The sequence below is a fragment of the Vulpes vulpes genome, chromosome 11 (assembly GCF_048418805.1).
Source record: "Vulpes vulpes isolate BD-2025 chromosome 11, VulVul3, whole genome shotgun sequence".
NCBI classification, from domain to species: Eukaryota; Metazoa; Chordata; class Mammalia; order Carnivora; family Canidae; genus Vulpes; species Vulpes vulpes.
The window spans coordinates 58,085,763-58,108,690 of record NC_132790.1 but is presented as its reverse complement, the minus strand read 5'-3'; the positions used below and the strand labels follow the sequence as shown (position 1 = coordinate 58,108,690).

General features: G+C 47.6%; 1 protein-coding gene across 3 annotated transcripts in view; it reads right to left on the bottom strand.

Annotated features, from left to right (window-relative positions):
- Positions 1–22,928, bottom strand: part of ITGA9 (integrin subunit alpha 9) — a 344,722-nt gene that overhangs the window by 255,725 nt on the left and 66,069 nt on the right. For all 3 annotated transcript variants that reach the window (XM_072726452.1, XM_072726453.1, XM_072726451.1), the window contains exons 13-15: positions 20,900–20,945; positions 14,097–14,251; positions 4,366–4,526 (exon numbers count right to left, since the gene is read on the bottom strand). In XM_072726452.1, coding sequence (XP_072582553.1) covers positions 4,366–4,526; positions 14,097–14,251; positions 20,900–20,945 — 362 coding nt within the window. The remainder of the gene's footprint in view (positions 1–4,365; positions 4,527–14,096; positions 14,252–20,899; positions 20,946–22,928) is intronic.

Sequence of the window (22,928 nt, the reverse complement as noted above, 5' to 3'; positions counted from 1 at the left end):
CAGATGACCAGCTCCCAGTCCAGTCCCCAGTCCCTGCTCTAGGAAGCCACCTGCTGCCACTCCCTCCCCACCGTGTTGCCTGCCTCAACTCCCACAAGAGCCACCGCTTCCCCAGCTGTTTTTCCACAATGGACAAACCAGGGCCAGGCCTGCTGCCTCCTTGGTGAGCTGGGCCATTGGGCCACACCACATACAGTCAGCCAGCTCATTAGTGTCTGCCTTCACTGGTTGCCTCGGCCATTCACCAGGGACCTCTGCTACAGCCCAGACAACAACTGGTCAATAAACTTTCCTGGTGGCCATAAACACTCAGCCACCTGAGCGCCACTTAACAGGGATACTTCCTCTTGAACCACAAAGGCCACAGAAGTGTGTGCCTTCCTGATGCATCCCACCATGCCCATGTATATATACCGGCAAGCACCAGCCTGAACCAGTGCGTGACACAAGGTCACAGTCAAGCCAGAGCGTTACAAGGAGAACTATGTTCCGTCCTCACTGACAGGGGACTCTCCCAACAGCAAGGTCAGGGGAGAGGCAGCTGGCCCCTCCAATGCCCCTTGGCTTCTGATTCTTGGGAAACTGCCAGCTGATGGCCTTCCTCCTTTGACTCTACTTGTAAATCTTGGCACCTATTTGTTCTGGCTCCTTGCTTTGCGGAGCATGGTCTGTGGATCAGAAGCATGGGTGTGATGGGGGAGCTTGTTAGAAATTACCCCAGATCTGCTGCAGCAGGGTCTGCACTCAACACTTCACATAGGCCCTTGGTGACTGTGCACACACTGAAGTCTAAGAGGCCCTTGCAAACTGACTCATGAAGGTGTAAGTCGGCCTTTCGCCTAACTCACTCTGCTCCAGGGGAAGGAAGGCGTCCCTTGTGCTACCATTTGGCCTCCTCTCTTCCCATGTAGATTTCTTGTTTGTGCCATACTTTTTAGTTTCTTTTCACCATCTGCTTCTAATCATTAAAATAAAAATCCCCTGAACACCTATGAAATGAGTCTTGACCCATTCCAAACAAGGCAGCAAGGTAGAGTCACAGATTTATGGGCTAGTGAAGGAAAAAGGGGCCCCATGTTTCCCGGCCCCCTACTATGGAGTGGAGACTCTCCTTCCCATGTTCGGGCTTAGAACTGGAGGCTTAACAATAAAGGTGAAGCAGGTTGCCCAGGACCACGTGACAGACCAGCCAGACCTGTCCCTTGTGGCCTGTGCCACACGGGAAAGTGCTTCACGAATGGGAGCTCAGGAGCAACTGCTCCCTCCAGGACTTGTGCAAGCAGCAGGAATGAGGGCCTTTATAAACTACAAGGCAGCTCTGTAATGTGTCTCAAACCTTAAAATGCTCTCCCTCTGGACAACAATTGTGTCTCTATCCTCTATATCGCCACTGTGTGTATGAGAAAACAGCCAGGTACCAATCATATCCAAACTTCTCCAGGTCCAATGTACTAGACTGCTCTCTTGCTCTCCCTGAAAAGGACTCAAATCATCACATATTGCCATGTGCTTGCTCAGTGTTCCTGAGTTGCCCTCAACCCTCCAAAATCTTCTGACCACACTACCTTTCTTCTTAAAAGCCACGGTTCCATGTGTTTTTAGATATTTTTATTCTTTTTTGTGTTCTACACAGTGACACAGAGGTAGAGGGAAGTGATGCTTCAATATGAGGGAACCCTTTACAATTAAATCTGCAACTATACACATTTATCTCACATGCTGGTAAAAAATCCTCCACATTTATGGAATAGGACAAATCATATCATGGAAGAACTAAGAAAGTTCACGAAGAAATATAACTGAGTATGAAAGTATTATACTCTTGGAGCCTTTGCATTCTTCTCTTCTGCGTGTTTAGGTACGACTCATTGTCTCCTTGGAGAAACATGTCCCTTTCCATCCAGGAATTCTGCTATCTGTTCCAAGGCTGTGCTCACATAGCCATCCAGGCAAGCCACTCCAGAATTTCATTCTAGCACAACTGGTGTCCAGTGATTTGCTTTAAAAACTCCTTCAGGGTGGCTTCCACAGACTCACCCTCAGGGAGCAAGGAGCAGATCTCCTGGCATCCTGGATGCCAAAGAGCGCATCTGCGTGGGGATGTGTGGGGGACCAGCTGCCCCAGAGACTCAAGAGTGTGTCCCCACCTGGCCCCTTTGGGGGCTGTATAGCTCACCCAAGGGATGGGAACCCCTGTCAACCATGTTTTGATCAAATGGAAAAGTATTAAACTGTGGGGTGAAGGGTATCGGGATGGTTGAATCTTCTAACGGATGCTCAGTTAAATCTGAATTTTCAGATAAACAACAAATAATTTTTAGCATAAGTATATCCCATGCACTATTTGGGCTATACTGCTACAAAAAAACATTTGCTGCTCATCTGACTTTGGGATTTAATGAGGAAGCCTTATGTTTATTTTCTAGACTCTGGCAGCCCTGGCTATCAGGAAGTAGCAAGACCTACAGCCTTGGGCAGCCCTGCTCTTCTTCCCGCTTACCCTCAGAAGGCACCACAGAAACAGCTCTGCCTCTGGCCACCACATTATTGCTGTTCCCTGAGTGAACTCTGTAAAGGCCTGCAGGCACTTGGGGGCCCTATCTTGAGGTCACGACAAGAAAGTGAACCCTTCAGCCAAAGTGAAAAGTCACAACAAGACCTGAAGGAAAGCATCTGTGGAAGAGACTCAGCATGAGGAAGCCCGAAGGAAGATGCCTCACCACTGGGAAGTATGGAGACATCCAGCACAGGCACTTAGAGGTCTCGCAGTGTTCAGATGTGAGCCTGTCCTGGGCAGCCTCATGCTTCCAAGGGCACCCATGAACCAATGTAATCTAAGACCTAGAGGCATGAGTGGCTGGTTGACGTAATAGAAGCACGGACCCCTTTATAAATGGCCTTCACCAGGGCCAGAGGGCAGCTGGTCTGGGCAGGCCCCAGCACGAGTCTTGGCAAGAGACATAGGCCAGCCCCAATGAAAAGCATCTCAGAGGCACGGACTCATGGGCTCTTGGCCAGACCAAGTGCCATGGATGTGTGTGGCATTTCTCTATATCCAATCCAGAAGTATCAAGAAGCAGCTGTTATTCTCCTGCTCTGGTACTAACAGCTCAATAACAGAATAAGATTCTAAGCTATGGACTATTTTTACTCTCGGCCAGAAAGCCACTGGCTAATATCAGGTTGAACTACATGAAAATACATTGTCCTAAGTCAGCAATGTTAGAATACTGACCATTCCATATGGCCCAAACAGACAGTAATGCTGACTGCCTGCTGTGGGTCAGACTCCATGTCAGGTCCTTTAAGTATATGTGACCATTTTAGTTTTTTAAAAGATTTTATTTATTCATGAGAGACACAGAGAGAGAGGAAGAGACATAGGTAGAGGGAGAAGCAGGCTCCATGCTGGGAACTCGATGTGGGACTCGATCCTGGGTCTCCAGGATCACACCCTGGGCTGAAGGCGGCGCTAAACTGCTGAGCCACCCACACTGCCCTATGTGCCCATTTCAGAGATGCAAAAACCAAGACACACAGATGTCAGAGTACTCATCCAGCTGGACACACACCAGGGTCTGTGTGACTCCAAACCCCACATTCGTCTTAAGCACCATGTGCTGGGTACATGTAGGTCCTTCTATCTCCTGTGCTCTCTGCCTGTGGGTCAGTGCCTGGCTATCCCTGCAGCACCAGGCACCATCAGGATTCCCATCCTGCCAGCACCTGTCTACACAGAGGCCACTCTGTAGCTAGTCAAAGCCTGACCTCCCAAATTAGCAAAGTATATTTAACAAACAATCTCAAGAGGGAAAAAACATTTGAAAGTTTATTTAGAGTAAGAGGGGAAAAGGGGCCAAAAAAAAAAAAAAAAGCACTCCTAAAATAAACAGAAAGTAATCAAGGGATAAAAACCTAGTTTTTAAGTCCAACTAGTTTTAAAGCGCCTTAACCATGACTATGAGCTAACATGTAGTAGACCACTGAGAAAGCCATCAGGTGCAGTGTGATCTAGCACCACTGCAGACCCAGACAATGTACTTCTGTGGTGTCCTCCAAGAAGACTACAGAGCTTCAAAGAGGGAGGAGGATGGAGAAGCCTCCCAAAAGGACAAACCAAGGTCAGGGAGTGTCACTGGTCTCCTGGCCCACCACAACTCCCCCTCAGATGCTGAGGCCAACACAGTAAGATAAATAAAAGGGCTGTCAGGCTTCAACTTCAAAAGAAGAAACGAATGTTCTCCTTGTGAAATAAAATGTTAGAAGTCAGAGCATACATAACACACAATAAAGGTAGCTTCCACAAGTTCTAAATAAATATCCATCCACAGAGATCAAAGCTGGAGAATGAAAAAGAGGACTGACCTTCACGTGGGCCACGTAGTGATGACACGTCTCCTCCATGTAGACCAGCTGCAGCTTCTCTGTGATCTGACCCACGGACTCTCCCGGTAACACAAAGTAGACTCTGGGCAACTGGCCCTTTGCCTTTTTGGCCACATCAGCCGTCAGAATGTAATTGAGGCCTGCCAATAAATAAGGTCAAGACATCAGTAAGGACTCACGTGCAGTGACAAGGCCACCTGTGCTCCCCTCCACAGGCTCACAAGCACACTTCATATGCTACCTGGCCCCCCAGTGCACTGAGGACTGTAGCCCCAAGTCAACACCTTCTTGGAGACAAGCATGCAGCTAGCATCTTCACAGAACCAAGAGACAATGAGGCCACCCCCTGCCTTCCTGGTGATGCTCCGTGTATCACATGTCATGGCTCCTCCCTGCCATAAAGCCCATGAGTTACCAACTGAGTCACCATTATACACATCAATAATTAGCTGTACCCAGCACAGTCGGTGTCCTGAAAAGGAGACACCATGGTGAACCTACAGAATATTCCTAGAAGCTGCAGAAATTATCACGGCTGTTCATAATCCCAATTCTTATAAAGCAATGGGAAAAATGCCCAACACAAGGGAGCAATTACCCAACAATTCACGAATGTTGAGTTGTGCTAGATAACCACGACACCCCTTGGACCATGTACCACCTCTCCCCCAAGCACCAACTATGTGCCAGGCACCATTATGGGGGCACAAGGCCTATATGTATGAGCAACCCAGGTGGAGCCCTGCCCTCCTGGCGCTTACACTCAGGGAAACTCCGACAGAGGCTAAAGCTGACTTTATTCCCAGGGGCCTGTGCTAGGTGTACTGTGCTGCACTCCTGAAGAGAGAAACCCATTGCCTCTTCCTGAAATGGGTAATGTCAGATGGGAGAACCTACTGTCACACAATCTGAAACTTAAAAAAATAAAAATAAAATAAGTCACATTAGATAAACCCAAGAGGTTTGACTTTCTTAATTTCAGAGCCAGTCACCCTCCCTACAATGATGTGCTTTATTGGGCAAATGGGGCATTGGTGTTAACAGACCTATTTCACTGCCTTTCTGTACCACAGCAGGGATCAGCCCTCTGTGACCCTTTCTATTTTTCATTGCTTTGTGGATTCAGGGGAATGTGGCATTTTTAAAGGGCGAGAAAGGGAACATTCTGTCCCCAAGATGACCAGATAAGGCTGCAGAGCTATGGGAAAACAGATGACCCTGCCCTGTCTCCAGAAACCAGCCCCTTAGTGCTGGGGCTCTTGCACCAGTAAAAAGCCGCTCACACCTGCCCACACTGAAGTATGAGAAGCAGGGCAGCAGGGATGGCTCCAGCTTTTAATAACATCAAAGGGATCAGCCACCAGGGGAGATCCGAGCCAGGAGGGAGGAAAGTGACCAGGACAGGCTTTCTGCAGCTGCCACAGGGTGTATTTTGGATGCATTTAATGGTTTTCCTGGGTCTCTGCCATCTCAGGGATCTTGCCATGCCGAGCTGGCGGATTCCTGGTCAGCAAGGGCTGGTCTGCCCCAACTTGTTTACTTCAGCCAACAGCTGATTGCCAAGGTAAGGCGGGGTTACCAGGGGGACCTGAGACCTGGATAGTCACAGGAAATGTAACGAAAAAGAAAAGAATGCATGTGGGAAGGTAACATGACAGAGAAAACACGAGAGCCGGGATGAGAGTCACACATGGACTCCTTTGGTGAGTGACACCAGGTAATGGAGCAGACACATAGAATGTGAAAGCTTTAGAGCAATCTAGGGACCCTCCGGCTCAGAACCTTCATTTTTCAGATGAGGAAATGAGGCCCCAAAAGGAAACCAGACTTGCTCCACATCAACCAGACTTGCTCCAGGCCAAAGGGCCATTCACCACAGAGCTGAGTCTAGAACTCTCCTAACCTCCAGTGTGGGGCTATTCATTCCTACCACACTGGTTCTTGGTGCACTTTTTACATTTTTCGAATGCCCAGACAGCAGAACCAAATACATGCAGTTTTCCAGAACTGAACTCTGGCCTGTTTACTTTCTACTGATCACAATTTCCCCAAGCAACAGCCAAACAGTAAGAAAGGATTATAAATGGACTGTGTTTTCAAGTTCTGTTTGGCAAGTCCAGAGCTAGAGATGGACATTGCTGGAAGACCAGCCAGGCCACAGCTGAGCAGGGGTAGCTTCTGAGTGGGCCTTCCTCTGAGCAGCCCCTCCCTGGCCTTCTTCCCAGGTGCAAGAGCTGCCCTCCCTCGGGAAGGGTGGGCATGGAGAGAACAGAGGGTGTGAACCCTCTTGCCAGTGATGAGCTAGCTGAGCTCAAAAAAAACTGGGGGTAGAAATGATCACAGGAAGACAGAGCAGATAGTATCAGCGCACCACCCATATCCTCTCAGCTTGTACCATTTCTCTGTTGTCCAGCCCAATTTGCAACTGCCAGCACCCACACCCCCTTTCCTGAGAGCTTCTCTGGTGGCTCTACCCATATGCATAACTGACTAGAAGTGCCAGAGAACCAAAATCGCTGCAGCAGACCTCAACACTGCAGGACCCCAGCTCCCTCATCCCTTAGGTGGAGTAACTCTAAGGGATGCTCTACATGGACTCTCAGGATTCCCCAGCAGGATTCAAAACAACACACCTTCTGTTTGGCTGCTGTGATGGTTTACTTTATGTTTCAATTTGACTAGGCTGCAGTACTCAATCTGGATTCACTGCAAAGGTATTTTTATTTTTTTAAAGATTTATTTATGAGAGAGAGGGAGAGCAAGAGAGCATGGCAGGGAGGTGGCAGGGAGGATCAGGAGAGAGAGAGAGAAAGCCTAAGCAGACTCCACACTGAGCAGAGAGCCTAACATGGGGCTCGATCTCACAACCCTGAGATCACAAGCTGAGCATAAATAGTCAAACATGTAACTGCGCCACCCAGGCACCCCTGCAAAGGTATTTAAATTGAGATTATGTTTAAATCAGTAGACTTCAAATAAAGCAGATTACCCTCCACAATGTGGGTGGGCCTCATCTAATCACATAAAGGCCTTGCGAGGAAAAGACTAAAGTCACCCCCAAAGAAGGAATTCTGCATTCAGGATGCCTCCAAACTACAATGTCAATATACACACATCTGATGGGTTCTATTTCTCTGCGGAACCTGACACAGCTTCCTTCTCTTCCTGTCTCACTGTCACACTTTCCTACTGGTGCTTCCTGGGATTGACCACAGCCTGAATCAGCCATGTGCACCAAATCCTTGCCTTAGACTCTGATTCTGGGAGAACCTAAATTAAGATAGGGAAGGTCAGGAAAAGGGAATGGATTCAACCTTCGGTATGTGCCAAGCTCTGTGCTGGATACTTTTCAAACATCACTTTAGTCCTGTAAAACCCTGTATCACTGTAGAATCTCTGAACCAATATATCCCTCTTACAGCTCAAAAGAGGGCAGAAACAACTCACAGTTACTAGAAACTGAGCTGAGGACCACAACTACTGCTCTGTTCCAGGCAGAGCATGGGCATGCCAACAAGTTTACCCATCAGATTTTTCTAAAATGTTAAGATATACAATCACAGACAGGCCGAATTAACCAATTCGCCAAGCGCAATCATTCTGGAAGCTTTTCACATCTTTGTAACTGCCTGTTTAAAGCTTCTTTATATCTGCCTCCTTGATTTAAAATTTACTTTGACATTTTAAATCACACAAAAAGAAGTCACTTCCGTATCAAACTCTTTCTTCTAGAAGAAAGCCACCAGGAGACTCACGATGGGAAACAGCCTGAGAAGGGTCTCATAGCTGCCAGGGTGGCAAGAGTGCAGACCATGCTGGAGTCCTGAGTTCAACGGGCACTTTTAAACAGTACCTACCCCAAGAGTGTCTGAAAGGGATCCCCTAAGAAGTGGAAGAGATGCTAGAAAAGCAGCCAATCAGCTGGCATGCTCCAGCAGCCCAGCCCTGTGGGAGGATGGCTGCCCCTAATGCAAGCCAGGCCAGCCAGCCCCTGTCCAGGGAGGGTGCTGGTTCTGATTATCGCCTGCTCCCACCGCAAAGTCCACATCTTCAGGTTTTCCTTCTGGCAGCTTGTGTCCATGCCATGTCGAATGATGTCATGTTGATGGAAAAGCTGACCAGCCCCAAGTCATGTTGCAGCCTCCTCCTTTCCCTGCCCCCAGCTGGTTCCCAAGGGCCCCCCATACTGGCCTGTGCCAGGAGGGAGCCAGCTGTCTTGCATCAACTCGGCTCTAGTTGTGTCCCAGAAAGTTTTTGATTCATTCCCATTCTGTATCACAACATGATTTCAGCTGTGAAATTCTATTAATAAATCCTCCTCCCAAACTTACTGAGCTTCTCTTAGAGTCTCCCAAGAGAAGGGGGTAAAAGGATATTTTGCCCTTTACGAGTTCTCCTGAGCTTTCTCCACCCCCCCCTCCCCAAAGGAACAAAGTGGTAATTATTAGACTAGGTCACTTCATTCCTCATATAACTTGGATTTGCCTCATTATCCCATCTCCATGCTGCTCAAGAGACCACAAGGAGCTCGGAGAACGTTCTCTGTGTGTGAATGCTCTCTGGAGTGGAAATGCACCCCTAAAGCCAGAGGAAGGGTTCTGAGGACAAGTCACCTGGTTTTAAACCTACTTCTGCTACTGGCTTAGATGACTTGGTGCCATCCCTCGGGATCTAGCTCCACTGCTAGTCCCCAGGCACAAGTGGGCACCCCTGCTTGCTCACAGCTCTGCTGGGCTGAGAGCCATGGAAATGAGGGGTGCCAGATCAGAGCACAAAACACAACCACTTAGGGCTCATCCCTCCCTGGTTTTCATTTAGCACTCTGGGCAGAGTCCAGGACTGCTGGCTGGATCCCTAGCCTCCAGAGGCTGATGAGCACATTTAGGCTTCAGCCTGGTCAGGAAGCTGGTAGAGGCTCAGCCCATGGGTACGGGGCAGAACCTTCCAGGCATGGTATTCACCACCCTTAGTTATGGCAGCCAGGAGGCTTTGAGGAGTGACAAGCTGCTTCCCAGGCCAAGAATGAAGTGCCTAATAAGACTTGGGATGGGCAGAACTCTTGTTTTAAACTGCTTGGTGAAATGGGTTATAAATCTATTCTTTGAACCACTGCAGTTGGACACATGCCTGCACCCCAGCGTGGAATGTAGGGCCTACCACACAAAGGGGCCGGGACACATCCAGGAGGAGCGATGGGACATCGGTGGCTTTTCTCTGCCTCCCTTCCTGCAGAATGCAAGCTCCATGAGGGCCAGGGCTCTGTCTGGCCTGGCCTCTGCTTGGCGTCCGAGGAGCACATAGCCTGGCACTCTTAAGAACTGTTTGTTGGTTAATGACTCAACAACAGGCGCCTCCATAACTCTGCGTGACTGGCTACTTGTGGTGCTGGTTTCTGAAGTTATTGTCTCTCAGCTTCCAGCCCACTCTGCTCTGCGAGGCTGGGTCCGGGGCTCTGCAAACCTCATTTCTGCATTGCCAGCGGTTCCATGGGAGGCTATACCCAAATGGACAGCCTGAGGGAGGCTGGCAGAGGGAGGAGGGACTGCACCTTCCTGTTCCCATCAGCCCAACCCAGCTTTAGTCTTCCCCAGCAGCTGGTTCCAACAGTGGCTAATACCAGTTGTCGTTTTTTCTCTCTTCCAAGGTTTAGGTCCCAGGTTTGCAGGGTCTCTTCTCCAAGTTTCTAGGTTCTGATCACCCCAAGTGTGACCTCTTCTCTTTGTCCTCTTGACCAGTGATCTCAAGTCTAAGCCACCCAGAGGCTTGCTAAAGTACAGAGTACTGGGTCCCCCCCTCACCGTCTGAGTCAGTTAGTATGTGCATTTCCAACATCCCCACATGTTGCTGCTGCTTGCAGCTGGACTGGGGACCATGCTTTGAGAGCCCCAGGTGCCATCCCAGAAGTGGGAGTTTCTTTTTAAAGCTACTACCAGGGACGCCTGCGTGGCTCAGCGGTTGGGCGCCTGCCTTTGGCTCAGGTCCTGATCCCAGGATCCCGGATCAAGTCCCGCATCTGGCTCCCTGGAAGGAGCCTGCTTCTCCCTCTGCCTGTGTCTCTGCCTCTCTCTTTCAGTCTATGTCTCTCATGAATAAGTAAATAAGTCTTTAAAAAAAATAAAAAATAAAGCTACTACCAGGTCCTCTACAACCTGCTTTACCAATTCCTAAAGTCAAATTCTGTCAAAATAACTGGTTTCTGTTTTCCTAACTGGATCTTGCCATTAGAGGGGCCAAGGCAGAGTCATCTTCTTCAGAAAAGCTCTACAGTTCCCACGGTACTGCCAGAGGCCACAGCTGCCCCTCCAGTGGTTTGGTAAATCAGCTGGCCCTGAACACTCCTGAGACCAAGTGGGAGCTGTGGTTTTCCACTGCTAAAGCAGAAGATGAAGAGGAGAATAGAGTCCCTTCCCCACCAGGTCCTAAAGGAGAGAAAAAAACCAAAGAGGCAAGACTATTAATAAGTAACATGAAGTGCCTATTGCTCCCCAAACTATCCCCAGGGAGGTCTTGTGGCTTAAGATGCCAGCAGATAGAAAGTGCTTCTGACAACTGTTCAGAAGTACCTAGCATGCCACTGGTGCCTCTTTATCGCACCATGCCAGGCACACCACACCAATGCAGCCATTCTACAGACCAAACTCAGCCCTGGATATGCAGACATTGAGAGGTGCCTGGAAGGTCTGCCCAAGGCTTTCCATGGCCAAAACCACCACCATCAAGGCTCCTCTGCAGCTGCCAGCAATGGGAGAGGAAGGCTCATCACCAGAGCCCCAGCCTTGGGTTCCCAACACAGAGGCCTGGGCAATGACATTGAACTGGTCATCCAGTCTGCTGAGCCTGGAAGACAGCGGAGGAAGGTGGTGCCCCCACCCTCCATCAACTGGAGATGGGGAACTTGATCTCCCTGACCATGCTGAGCCAAGGCACTGCCTTCTACGCCCAGGGACACCCCACCACAGCTAGACCCACAAGAGCTACCTTTCACTGATTTCTATCACATTTCCATAACAGCTGCCCATTTTCCCTTCCTCAAATCTCTCCATATTCCAATGCTAGCTCCTATTTCACCAGATTTCTGCAAAGATGGAAATATAACACATTTCCCTGAATGTCAGGGGAGGACAAAGAAAAACAGGTGGATAATTTTCTGCACTGCCCTACTGATACTAAAATTCCCCTGTTATCATTATCTTTAGGCCTCCATCTTAAATATATGTGGAGAAATACTGCTTAGATAGTCAAGGGATGTTTGATTTCAACAATAAGCCCATGTGGCAGATGGAGGGTATGGAAGCAAGCTTTCCTGCTCAGTCCACCACCCCCATGAGGGAGGCAGCCTCCCCACTCCATACTCCCCCTAGAGGCAGTACCATGTGCTACCCAAATGCCTGTCCCCTTATTAACTAACACTTCAAGGGTCATGGTTAAGCCTAGACTTCATTATAATTCTGCCTAGAGGTCAATGAAAGGGGCTCCAGTGACTGGGGCCCAGAAGGCCCACTGGTGGGGAGCAATGTGAGAAGACACCCACCTCTCCTCCAGCCCACAACCCTTCACATCAGAGTATGCTCTACCACTTGTCTTATGCTCTGAAATCCCTCTTGCTTAAAACTGGCATTGTGGGTTTCTTCTCACCTGCCCCTGCTATGCCAAATCACCTTTGTTACCACAATAGTGATGTCATTAAAGAGCCTGGAAATTGTGTACAATGGTTCAGATTCAAAATAATAGAAACTGTGGAATTCCCATTCAAAGCTCCACGAGGATAAGCTTGGCACATGTAGGCACACAATAAACATTTGTCAAATGAACACACGTGAACTATTAATTACTTGCTTATTTTAGAGTTCTAGAGTAGTTCTGCTTATTTTTATGCTCACCAATGTTAACCTTCAACTCAATAATTCTTTTATAATGTATTTTAATGGAGTCCAACTACATCATAAGTTGGTATTTGACAGAAGACATGCCATCTAATTAGGCAGAGGACATATGAGTTGCAGGACCAAGAGAAAAAGTGTTTTTCCCCAGAGAATGATCTCTTAAATAATCAGGGAAGAGGTGAGAAGTAGTTTGTGGAAAGCAAAACTATTATGACCAGGATTCAACTCCTGGCTTCACCAATAGCTATGTGACCCTGAGCAAGTACTTTCTCACTGAGCATGATCTTTTTCTCATTGGGCTATCCATAAAGTGTTTGTCAGTCCTTTCTCACTAACCAAGTCGTGAGTTCACAGTGTTTACATTTAGTTTTGAAATTTCTAATTTTTTTTAAAAAAGACATCTCAGTGAAAAACTTCAAAGTTTGATTATTGAACTTATTTAATCCACCTGAAGATCAAATAAAGTATCAGTGAGACTGTTGGCCTAGGGTTAGCACACTGTTAAATGTACAACATTCAATATGCAGCTGAGAAATAGACCACAAGTGAAAGTGTACTTCTGTACCTCTGGGTGTGCACACACACACACACACACACACACACTCCAGAGCAGTGCTTCTCAAGCATGAATCTGCACATGGGTCCTGTAGAATCCTGTTAAAATGCAGATTTGATTCTAAGATCCAGAGTGAGGCCGGAGATTCTGCATTTCTAACAAGCTCCTGGAGGATGCTGGTACTGCTGCATCCAGGAACCACTGTGAATAGACACCTAACTCTAAAAATGTCTAAGAAAGGCACTATGTCAGGTCCTTATTGATTTTTTATTTTTTTAATTTTCCTAGAACTCTATTTTCTATTATTAAATTAGCCTTTCAAGTAAAAACAAAGCACTTAATAATCTGCACAAGTGAGGGCACTTGGATGGCTCAGTCGGTTAAACATCTGCCTTCAGCTCAGGTCATGATCTCAGGGTCCTGGGCTCGAGCCCCACATTGGGCTCCCTGCTCAGCGGAGAGCCTGCTTCTCCCTCTCTCCCTCTCTGCCCCCTCTACTCATGCTCACTTCTCTCTCTCTCTAATAAATAAATAAAATATTTTTTAAAAATCTGCACAACTGTTCCAGATTCATTTCCTTCAGGTGATCACACACACACTCTTGAGTTCTACTCCACACTGATCCCATCCTCTTCCAGGAATTGATGCAGTCTCTGGAGCTGGGCTGGCAAGCTGGCCTTCCCCAAACAGAGAAACAGCAGGGCCAGCTGTCTCTTTTCAATCATCTGAAGCCGACAAAGCAGCTTGCTCTCTTTTGCAAGACTAAGCCTTCATGAAACTTAGCATCCCAACCCTACCATCCATCCCTGCTCTCAGATTCCACAGTAAAGGGCTTAAGGCCCTGACATCTGGCTCGTGCTGCAGGCTCAGGGGAAGCCTCCAAAGACTCACCACTTCTTTTTTCTAACTGAATGGAATGTTCTGCAAGGACCAGGCTCCAGTCACTACCTTTCCACAAGTTCCACTGGCCTGTGACACCTGTGGCCCCGTGAGGTTTCAGTATGGTCACACATCTGGGGGAAGGATTCTTGGGGTCACATATTCTTTGTTCTAGAACTGGAAGTTACATTAAATTGGGAAACTCCCAGAAACATAAAAAATCAGGAACCACAGAGGGAAAGGGTGTCTGGCCTGTGTGTCTGCTGCCTGCAAAACCAGCCAGAATGCACAGTGAGAGCAAAGAGTCCAGAAGAACCCATCATTAGCCACAATCTCACAAGCCCGCCCCAGTTCACATGGCCATCCCGAGCCCTAACTCAGTGGCTCATTACCAATTTCTCCTGGAACATGCTTGCCGTGGAAGCTAAAGCAGGCGGTGACGTTCAGGCAGTTCACAGGCTGCAGCCCATCGTGACACTGAGGGGCTGTGATGTTGATGGAGGCTGGGAGGAAGATGGAGACGTCCACCGTAATGATGGGTCTCGCCCTGTATGTCAAGAGAAGGAGGTGACTTAGACATGCTCTCAGAACCAAACAAGAACTAAGCCAGCAAGAGAAATCCTAGGCCTTCAGCCCAGCGTTTTACTAGAGCATGAAATAACCCGTGAGAAGGGCCAATGTGCCCTGTAAATGCTTTTTCCTGGTCTTAGAAGTGGCTTATTTCCTAATAAATTAATGGTTAGCTTCCCAATCATAAAGGCTAGTAAGTTGTTAATAAAACACATCTGGTTGAAGCCATAAATGAACCACCAGATGTTGGATGATTATTTAAAATTTCACCAATTAAGTTCTGATTTCCATTTTATTAGGAAGATAGTAATATATTTAAGAGGAGTTCCTACAGAGGATGCCAGGACTTGAGAAATAGATGCACCATCCGGAATTCCCCCCGAAGCATTTGCTGTCTCTGTAAGCACAAATGGCAGATTTCCGGTCCCATCCAGTGGGTCAAATGTCCCCCCTTCATTAAGTCCTCTCAATTCATTAAGTACTTTTCTCAAAGAACTTGATTAATAGAGTCCCAGATGATAACACCCAGGCACTTCAGAGCTGAAGAAATCAACCCACCTGGCCTCAGGAGCAGGTGAAACCTAATAAATATCTGCACACTTATCACCAACATGGACTACCACCACCCCCATCACCACCCCAACCCTGTGCCTGATAGATGCAGAGCATCTCTATTGTACCTTCTGTGGATCCCCAGGGTTGGCCAACAAAAGCTGACAGTGACTCACACCATTCTGCTCTCATTGCAAACACCTGCTCAGGGATGGGTCACCTAAGCCAGGGCTTAAATTTCTCCCCTCCAGGCCTCACAAAGAGACCCTTTTACCTCTAGGTAGCCTAGGCCTTCGTGCCACTGGAGTGATATAACAAGATTAAGGAGCATTAGTGGCTTGAGAACAATGACCTCTCTTGTGTACAATGACCCCACAGAGCACCTATGGTGACAAGACAGATGGGAAAAAGGAACACAACTCTCAGAGAAGAAAGTATTAAGGAGAACCTTGGAAAAAGAGGGAAGGAAGGAGACACCGGACCTAGATGGGGGGAAGGGTCTTTACTGCTGCCACCCCTGCCATGGATGTGGGTCAAGAATGGGAGAGTTGTGACAAGTGCAAGGGAACTGTGAGTCCTTCAGAGCAAATCCAGCTGTAAGGTCAATAGAAGTCAGACAACAGTAGTGCCTGAAAGAAATCCAATGTCCTGGCCTTCCAATTTTCTTCTGGTGCATCCTTAGAAGATGCTATAAATAACACAGAAAACAAGTAGTCTGCTCCTGGCCAATGTGATTGTACAGATGCCAACAGACACTCTATAAAGCCCCCAGGTGCCCTTCAACAGCCAGCTTATGTTCCCCCTCCCAGAGGGCCAACTCCAAGACCCCTGGCAGGTTGATACCCTCCTCCATGGCCCCAGCACTATATTCACACTTCATCTTACTTATTATCAATTTCCAAGCCTGCCCCACCAGCCTGCAGGCCCCTCAAGGACTAGGATTCTGGCAAATTCACCCTGATATCCTCAGGATCAGTGTTCAAAAGCCCTAGGTGTTGAATGGGTGCCAATGTCACTCCAGGCCAAGGGACTGAAAACCACAGCAGTGCCCAAAATTTTACAAACAGACCGAGGCACCAGGGAGAGCTAGTCTCTGCCCTGTGAGAGCCTCCACCCTGCCCAGAGCACATCCTGCCTGGTCACCACACGGAAGAAAGGCCTCACCCCCTCTCACCATCCCAGAGGCCACTGTGTTGGGGAGGCCACATGGTCCCCCATCACAGCAGAGCCCATAAAGAAGACAAGGTGAGAAGCCTAACAAACTGACGTCGATGGAGGCCATCAAGACCGAATCCTCTCAAGTGAGGACAAGAGCCTTCAGAAGGTGCATGTCTCACCAGCATCAATCACATCAGGCCCTTGAGCCTGTTTCAATTCCAAGAACTGTTTTTGGACCAGGGAAAGCCCAGAAAGCTTTCCTAAACTCTCTCATCACTTCCTTTGAACTCCAATGGCACTGCACCAGGTGTCTATCACCCTAACACAGAGCTAACCGGAGAGAGAAAAATCACCAAGGGCAGTGCTGGGCCAGCCCACAGTCCTGCCCACAAATGTGCCAGCCTCGGTGAGAAAAGCAAAGGGGTACCTAAGGACAGCACCTGCAAATGCCTTCAAGACTTTATTTTTTAAAAGCTGGGAGCTAGAATACTTCTTTCTGATGACTCTGACAGTTCAAATCCTGATACAGACAGTCCCTGACTTATGACGGTTTTACTGCACAATTTTGCAACCTTATGATGGGTCGACAAACATTTAGTAGAAACTGAACTCTGACTTGTGAGTTTGGAGCTTTCCCCATCCTGGTGCTATGCAGGATGATTCTGTGGTGACACTGGCCAGGGGCCACAGTTTTCAAGGTCAGCCAACCAATCATGAGGGTGAATCACCAGCACACTGACAACCTGTCTGTACCCACATGGCCATTCTGTGTTACTTTAGGTACAGTATTCAACAATTTACATGAGACAGTCATCATATTATTATCAAATAGACTTTGTGTTAGATAATTTTGCCCAACTATAGGTGGATATAAGTGTTCCAATACAGTTAAGATAGGCCAGACTAAGCTATGATGTTTGGAAGATCAAGGGTAGTAAATGTATTTCCATTTATGATATTCCCTAGGTCAAGGTAGATCGGTACTTCACCTGTATTTACTTCCCAGTAAAACCAGTCAGGGTGCCCTCTAATGTGGTGTAACTCCCATCACCCCAGCCTTCTGCGCAGGCAGTGCTGCTTGCAGGAGAGACAGAGGTGGGCAGGTGAAGATGGCAGCTACTAAACCAGCCCCAGAGTCATCTCCAACAGGCAGCTAATTAAAGTCTATGTCCTTAAAGCCATTATCAGCAAGGTTTTCCCTTAACAGTAGCCCAAAGGATTTCAAACCCATACACATCTGGACACTCTTCCTTGGGATGTTTAAGAATGGGAATGGTGCATTTTACCTGCATTCACGTGCTTGGTTTCTTTTTCTGGTCCCACCCAAACTCTGAGGTGACTCAAAGTCTACCTAACTTTCCAGTCAGCCAGGCCAAGCCAGATGCCCACCTAGCTTAGCCAGCTGACATCTCCACACCTTCCTGCCCATAGTTGTTCAACCACGTCCAGCACTTTATCCACAGATGCCACTGCCAATGACCACCAGACATACTCAGCAGTCTCTCTGCCTGTTCCTCCCTGTGCCTTCTCTAAGGGGGTCCAACTTGCCTTTAAGGCCTTCCCTGTACTCTGAGTCCCTTACACTCCCAGCAGAGACCTGGGATAGTCACCCATACCCATGTTCCATGCTGAACCTTGCCCTGCGCCTGTTCCAATCTTGGGACCTGGCTCAAAGACAAGGCCCCTGCTACTCACAGCCTATACACCACATCCCATATCCCCCCCGTCCCTTGACCCTCCAAACCTCATTCATCCTCATCCCCGTCTCCCTCTGTCCCTTCAGGACTCAAGACAGGAGTAGGGTCAGGGCAAGCTTTGTATGGCTGAGGATGAAGCTAAAGGTAACCACTTCTGATTCTTACAGGACAGTAAAGGACCCAGGAGAGCAGGAGAGGTTTCAAAGACTCTCAGCTTTAATATCTGAGCCACCTGGCAATCCCATTTGCTCCTTTATAGCCAAGCTTCTGGAAAGGAGTCAAACTACACCATCTGTTTTCTTGCTTCTCCTTCTCTCTCCCACCCACAGCGATCTGACTTCTGCACCTCACTTCTCTACACCTGCCAGAGTCAAGGGCACCATTGGCCTCACGCTGCCACCTCCAACAGGACTATGTGGTTTCTCTGCTGGGCTTGATGTGGGTGGGTGCCCTTGACAGCATGACCCTGCTTTATTATCCTCATGGTATTGACCACCATCTCTAATTATCTCCTTTGTAAAATCAGTAAATTTCAATGTCACTTAGTTTTCTCATCTATAAAATGGGAATGATAGCAATAATATCTATGTCCTGGAGTTGTTAAGAAAACTAAGAATTAAAATATGTTTTATTGGGGTGCCTGGATGGCTCAGTCAGTTAAGTATCCAACTCTTGATTTTGGCTCAGGTCATGATCTCAGGGTTGATTCTCTCTTAAGATTCTCTCTCCCTCTTCCTCTGCCCCTCCCCTCTCTAAAAAAATTATGCTCTATCAACAAAAGAGAAGAACAAACTACAGTATATTTAGTCAGTGGACTACTGCTCAGTAAGGAGGAAAAGAACTGAACAACACAACAGCACAGATGAATCTTGAACACACTGTATTGAGTGAAAGAAGCCAGAAGTAAGAGTGTATACCATATAATTCCATCTCTGTGAAATTCTAGGACAAGCAGAACTGATCTATGGTGATGAAAATGAGGCCAAATGAGGCCATCAGTAGCCAGCATAACTGGGAAGAGACAGGAGGAAACTCTCTGGGGTGATGGAAATGTTCTTTATCTTAACAGAGGTGGCAGTCACATAGGCGTATACACTGGTGAAAACTCATCAAGCAGTGTACTTAAATCAGCAGGCTCTACCATATGCGAATTATGCCTCAATACAAGATGAAGAAAATAACCGAAAAGAGTTAATTATGCAGGTGAGTGCCTAAGCAATGCCTGCATAAGGCAGGCACTTAACCAAACACTGGTTATATTAGTTACTTGTATAATTGTTCTTCAAGGGGATCTGGTACATCGTTGCCCACAACAGGTCTAGGACATAAGCTGAACAAATGAAGGAACAGATCTCTGATCTCCACACTCCTCCCCAGCCATCAGGGCCTTCTGCTGAAAACCTTATCCAGACAGAGCCCTACAGCCCCTCTCCTAAAGCCTCTTCTCTTGATAAGTGACCCCTGACGTTTTCTCCAAAGGACCCTGCCTTTGTGCCTGGATGATCTCCCCTCACCAGAATCAACTTCCACCCCAAGTTGGGGGCTGGGGCTGCCATCTTCCATATAACTGCCCCACTTTACATCTACAGCCACGTGTGGGCAAAACTCCCAGAGAAGGCCACCACAGAGTAGAAAGAAAACCCCTTTGGAGTTGAAGCTCACAGCTGGAAGCTTATAAAATAAAAGAATGATGAAAAAGCAGAATCTACAGGATATACCTTAAGCCAGATGCTCCTGGTTTTAAGAGTGCCTGTTTTCAACTGGGAGAGCAGGGAAAATGTGTTTTGATCCAGGGGAATTGTGACGAGCTAGAGCAAGCTGCTTGGGGACAGGACACCACAAAGGCAGCAGGTAAGCCCAGCTTCCGAAGTATCACCTGAGTTGTTTGCGGCCTTGTAAGCTGTTTTACCTGAGAGGAAATGGCCAACCCCCAAGGCGGGAGGGGATCAAGAAGGGGAGACCCAATCATGGCAATAGTGAGGTCCCTGCCTTGGGGACACACATGCCACCATCCAATACTGAAGGGCTGCTATGGGCAAGACATAGGATCAAGAAGCAGAATTGTAGGGAGGCAAATTCAGCCCAAGTTATCTAAGAACTGCTAGCATTTATTGACCATCTACCTGTTCTGTGCATTTGCGTGTAGTACTAACTCACAGAATTCTATGAACCCAGTGAGGCAAGTGTTACTGTTCTCCTGTTTAATGGGTGCGAACCCTGCAAAACAGGTTACTTGACTCACCATGGGAAACCCACCTTCCAGCATCAGAATGGGGGTTCGAACCCAGGCCTCCTGGCCCTGGAGTTCATCATCCTAACCTAAGGTGATTCTGCCTCCTTCACAATTTAACATCTTGAGTTAGCTGGGGGTTAACTGGTTCCCTCAGAAGAGACTAAGCTCCTGCCCCCAGGGGTGCCTCACTCAGGCAAAGGCCCAGTGCCTTGAGCCAGAGGCTCACAGGAAGGCACTGCTGAATGAGAAGAGTCTGGGATGTGCGACTACATGGCCTCCGGGACCCATTCCAGCTCCAAGATCCCACTGGTCTATTTTAGAAAGTTCTGCCATCAGGTTATTAACAAAACTGAAGAGCTGGCTCCCACTCCAAAGGGTAATTCCGCCTCCTCTGACTCATACAGACAGAAATACTTGGAGATGGTTCATGGTGGGATGGCAGCCTACAGCTTTTGTAGGAGAGATCCAGGCTCCAGGGGCTCTGGGAACCCTGGGCCCAAGCTCCCATCCCTCATCTCTGCCTCCACAGGCAAGGAAGTGCTGCCCACAGGGTAAGAGGCTCCCAGCCCCTGGGGATCTAGGCACTGACAAGGTGGGGATGAAGTGCTAGGACAGGCCAGAGCTTCAGAGCCCCTGGGTGTCCTGGTACCCTTGGAGATGATGACATCGTGTACACACATTAATGAAGCAGCTGTTCATGGCAAAAGCAAAACCCTTAGGGTTGAAAGCCACCCCAAGCCCCAGGGTGCTACCATCTCATAGCTGCAAGCCACTTGAGGCCCACCCCAGCTGGAAACTGCAACAGGGCATAAGGAGAACAAGAAAAGAAAGAGCATTCCCACTCCCCGAGCACCCCCAGCCTCCAGGAACAGGACAGAGGGAACTGCTGACTACCGGTGAATAACTCCCCCTGTCACCCCATCACCAAACTTTAGCCTTCACCAATGAAGAATGTAATCCAGAAAGCAAGAGGGAAACATCTCACCTCAGAAGAACCACACTGTCAGACATGAAGGCTCCAATCGTTACATCTGAAAACCAGAAGTTTACAGCATTCAGAGATGTGTAGAAGCCCATCCCACCCCACCCACCTCTGGCAAGGGCCACAGCCACGGGGGCCCAGCCCTGAGGTTGGGACCCCTGACAGGCTTCCTCTGGGTCATACAATTATCTTGTAAGAGTTAGAGCCACACTGTCCCACGTGGCAGCCAATCACTGGGTGTGGCTTGTTGAGACCTTGAGATGTGTCTGATATGAACTGAAATGGTTTGGTTCAGATGTGTTCAGGCCAGCAAGGGTGAAATACAGACCAGTTTTCAAAGACCTGGTACAAAAACCACAAACGATCTCAAAAACTTTTATATTGATTATTAAAATTAATTTCACCTATTTCTTTTTATCTTTTCATGTGGTTACTAGAATATATTAAATTAAATATGTGGCTCATATTATGTATCTTTTGGACACTAGTGAATTAGAGAGATGGAGACTTAAAACTAAATGACCTGGAAAAAGCTCTAGGTTCTGTAGAACATGTGAATCATCTCTGCTCCACCCCTCATTCTGTGTGACCTCAGAATCTCTTACAGTGTCCTTGTCTGTACCGTGGACGTAATCATCCCTAGTGTCTTCTCCAAAAGCTGATAACATTTCATAATATTTAAATAAGAAGACATCTATTAAATATCTATTAAACATAATGTTAGTTGTTCAATATAATATTTTTGATATTTAAATACATGTTAACTATGTTAAATTACATATTTAAGTCAGAAAATTCATGAAATATTTAGCACACTACCAACCAAGTTGCAAGTGTTAGCCAGTAATGTTTATTCTTAAGTAACTTTAATTTAGGAAGTGTATACTCATCTAATAGCTCTCTGACTTTCTTCCCCTTGAAAGTAAACTTTTTAGTCCTGGGGTTCCTGTTACCACTTTACAGAACCAAGCATCTGAATCCCCGAGTCTATACAGTGCCCTCATTAAGGAAAAAGAAACAGCAAATCCATGAATTGTAGTGCTGCTAAAATTTCTGCATTTGGGTCTGGTCATTAATTTTGCTGTTTTCCAAGTCTTTTTGAGTTGACTAGATATCTGAAAATAAAAGAACCTGAGGAATCTGTTGTTTCTTTTATGAAAAATGTAAGAAATTCAGGGACACCTGGGTGGCTCAGTTGGTTAAGGGTCAGCCTTCGGCTCAGGTCATGATCCCGGGGTCCTCCGATCGAGCCCCATCTAGGGCTCTCCATGCTCAAGGGAGAGTCTGCTTTTCCCTCTGCACCTCCCCCCACTTAATTTGTGCTCTCTCTCTCTTCCTCTAATAAATAAAAATAAATCTTAAAAAAGAGATAAAGGTAAGAAATTCACATGCGTCATAAAGCATGAACACACCCCCTCACTGTGTGTGTGCATCTCTGCCCACCAAGATGTGACCTCTGGCCAGTCCCCTAAGTTTTCTGTGGCTCAGTACCCTTATCTAGAAAGTGGGGGACACCCCATCTCCACCTACCTGTCACACTACCTATAAGACATCTACTGCATGTGGAAGCATTTTGCATATGTTAAAGTATGAAACCAACAAAAGGTATTATTTCAGGATGGCCACAAATTACCCAAAACAAGTCTTGCTTTCTCCGATTTAAGAAGACCCATGATGGTCCACAGGCCCAAAAATTTCAGCAATGACCCTTTCCTATTCCCTCCTCCTGGCTCTGTAAAGTCATAAGAAATTACCAAAACTGCTGCCTGGGGCAGCCCAGGTGGCTCAGCAGTTTAGCGCTGCCTTCAGCCAGAGATGTGATCCTGGAGTCCCAGGATCAGGTCCTGCGTGGGGCTCCCTGCATGGAGCCTGTTTCTCCCTCTGCCTGTGTCTCTGCCTCTCTCTCTCTCTCTCTCTCATGAATAAATAAATAAAATCTTTTAAAAAAAAATGCTGCCTGTGTGAAACTACAAACAATGGTGCCCTCGTACAGCACTGCACTGGATGCCAGAGGTCCTTCAGGGGGGCATTG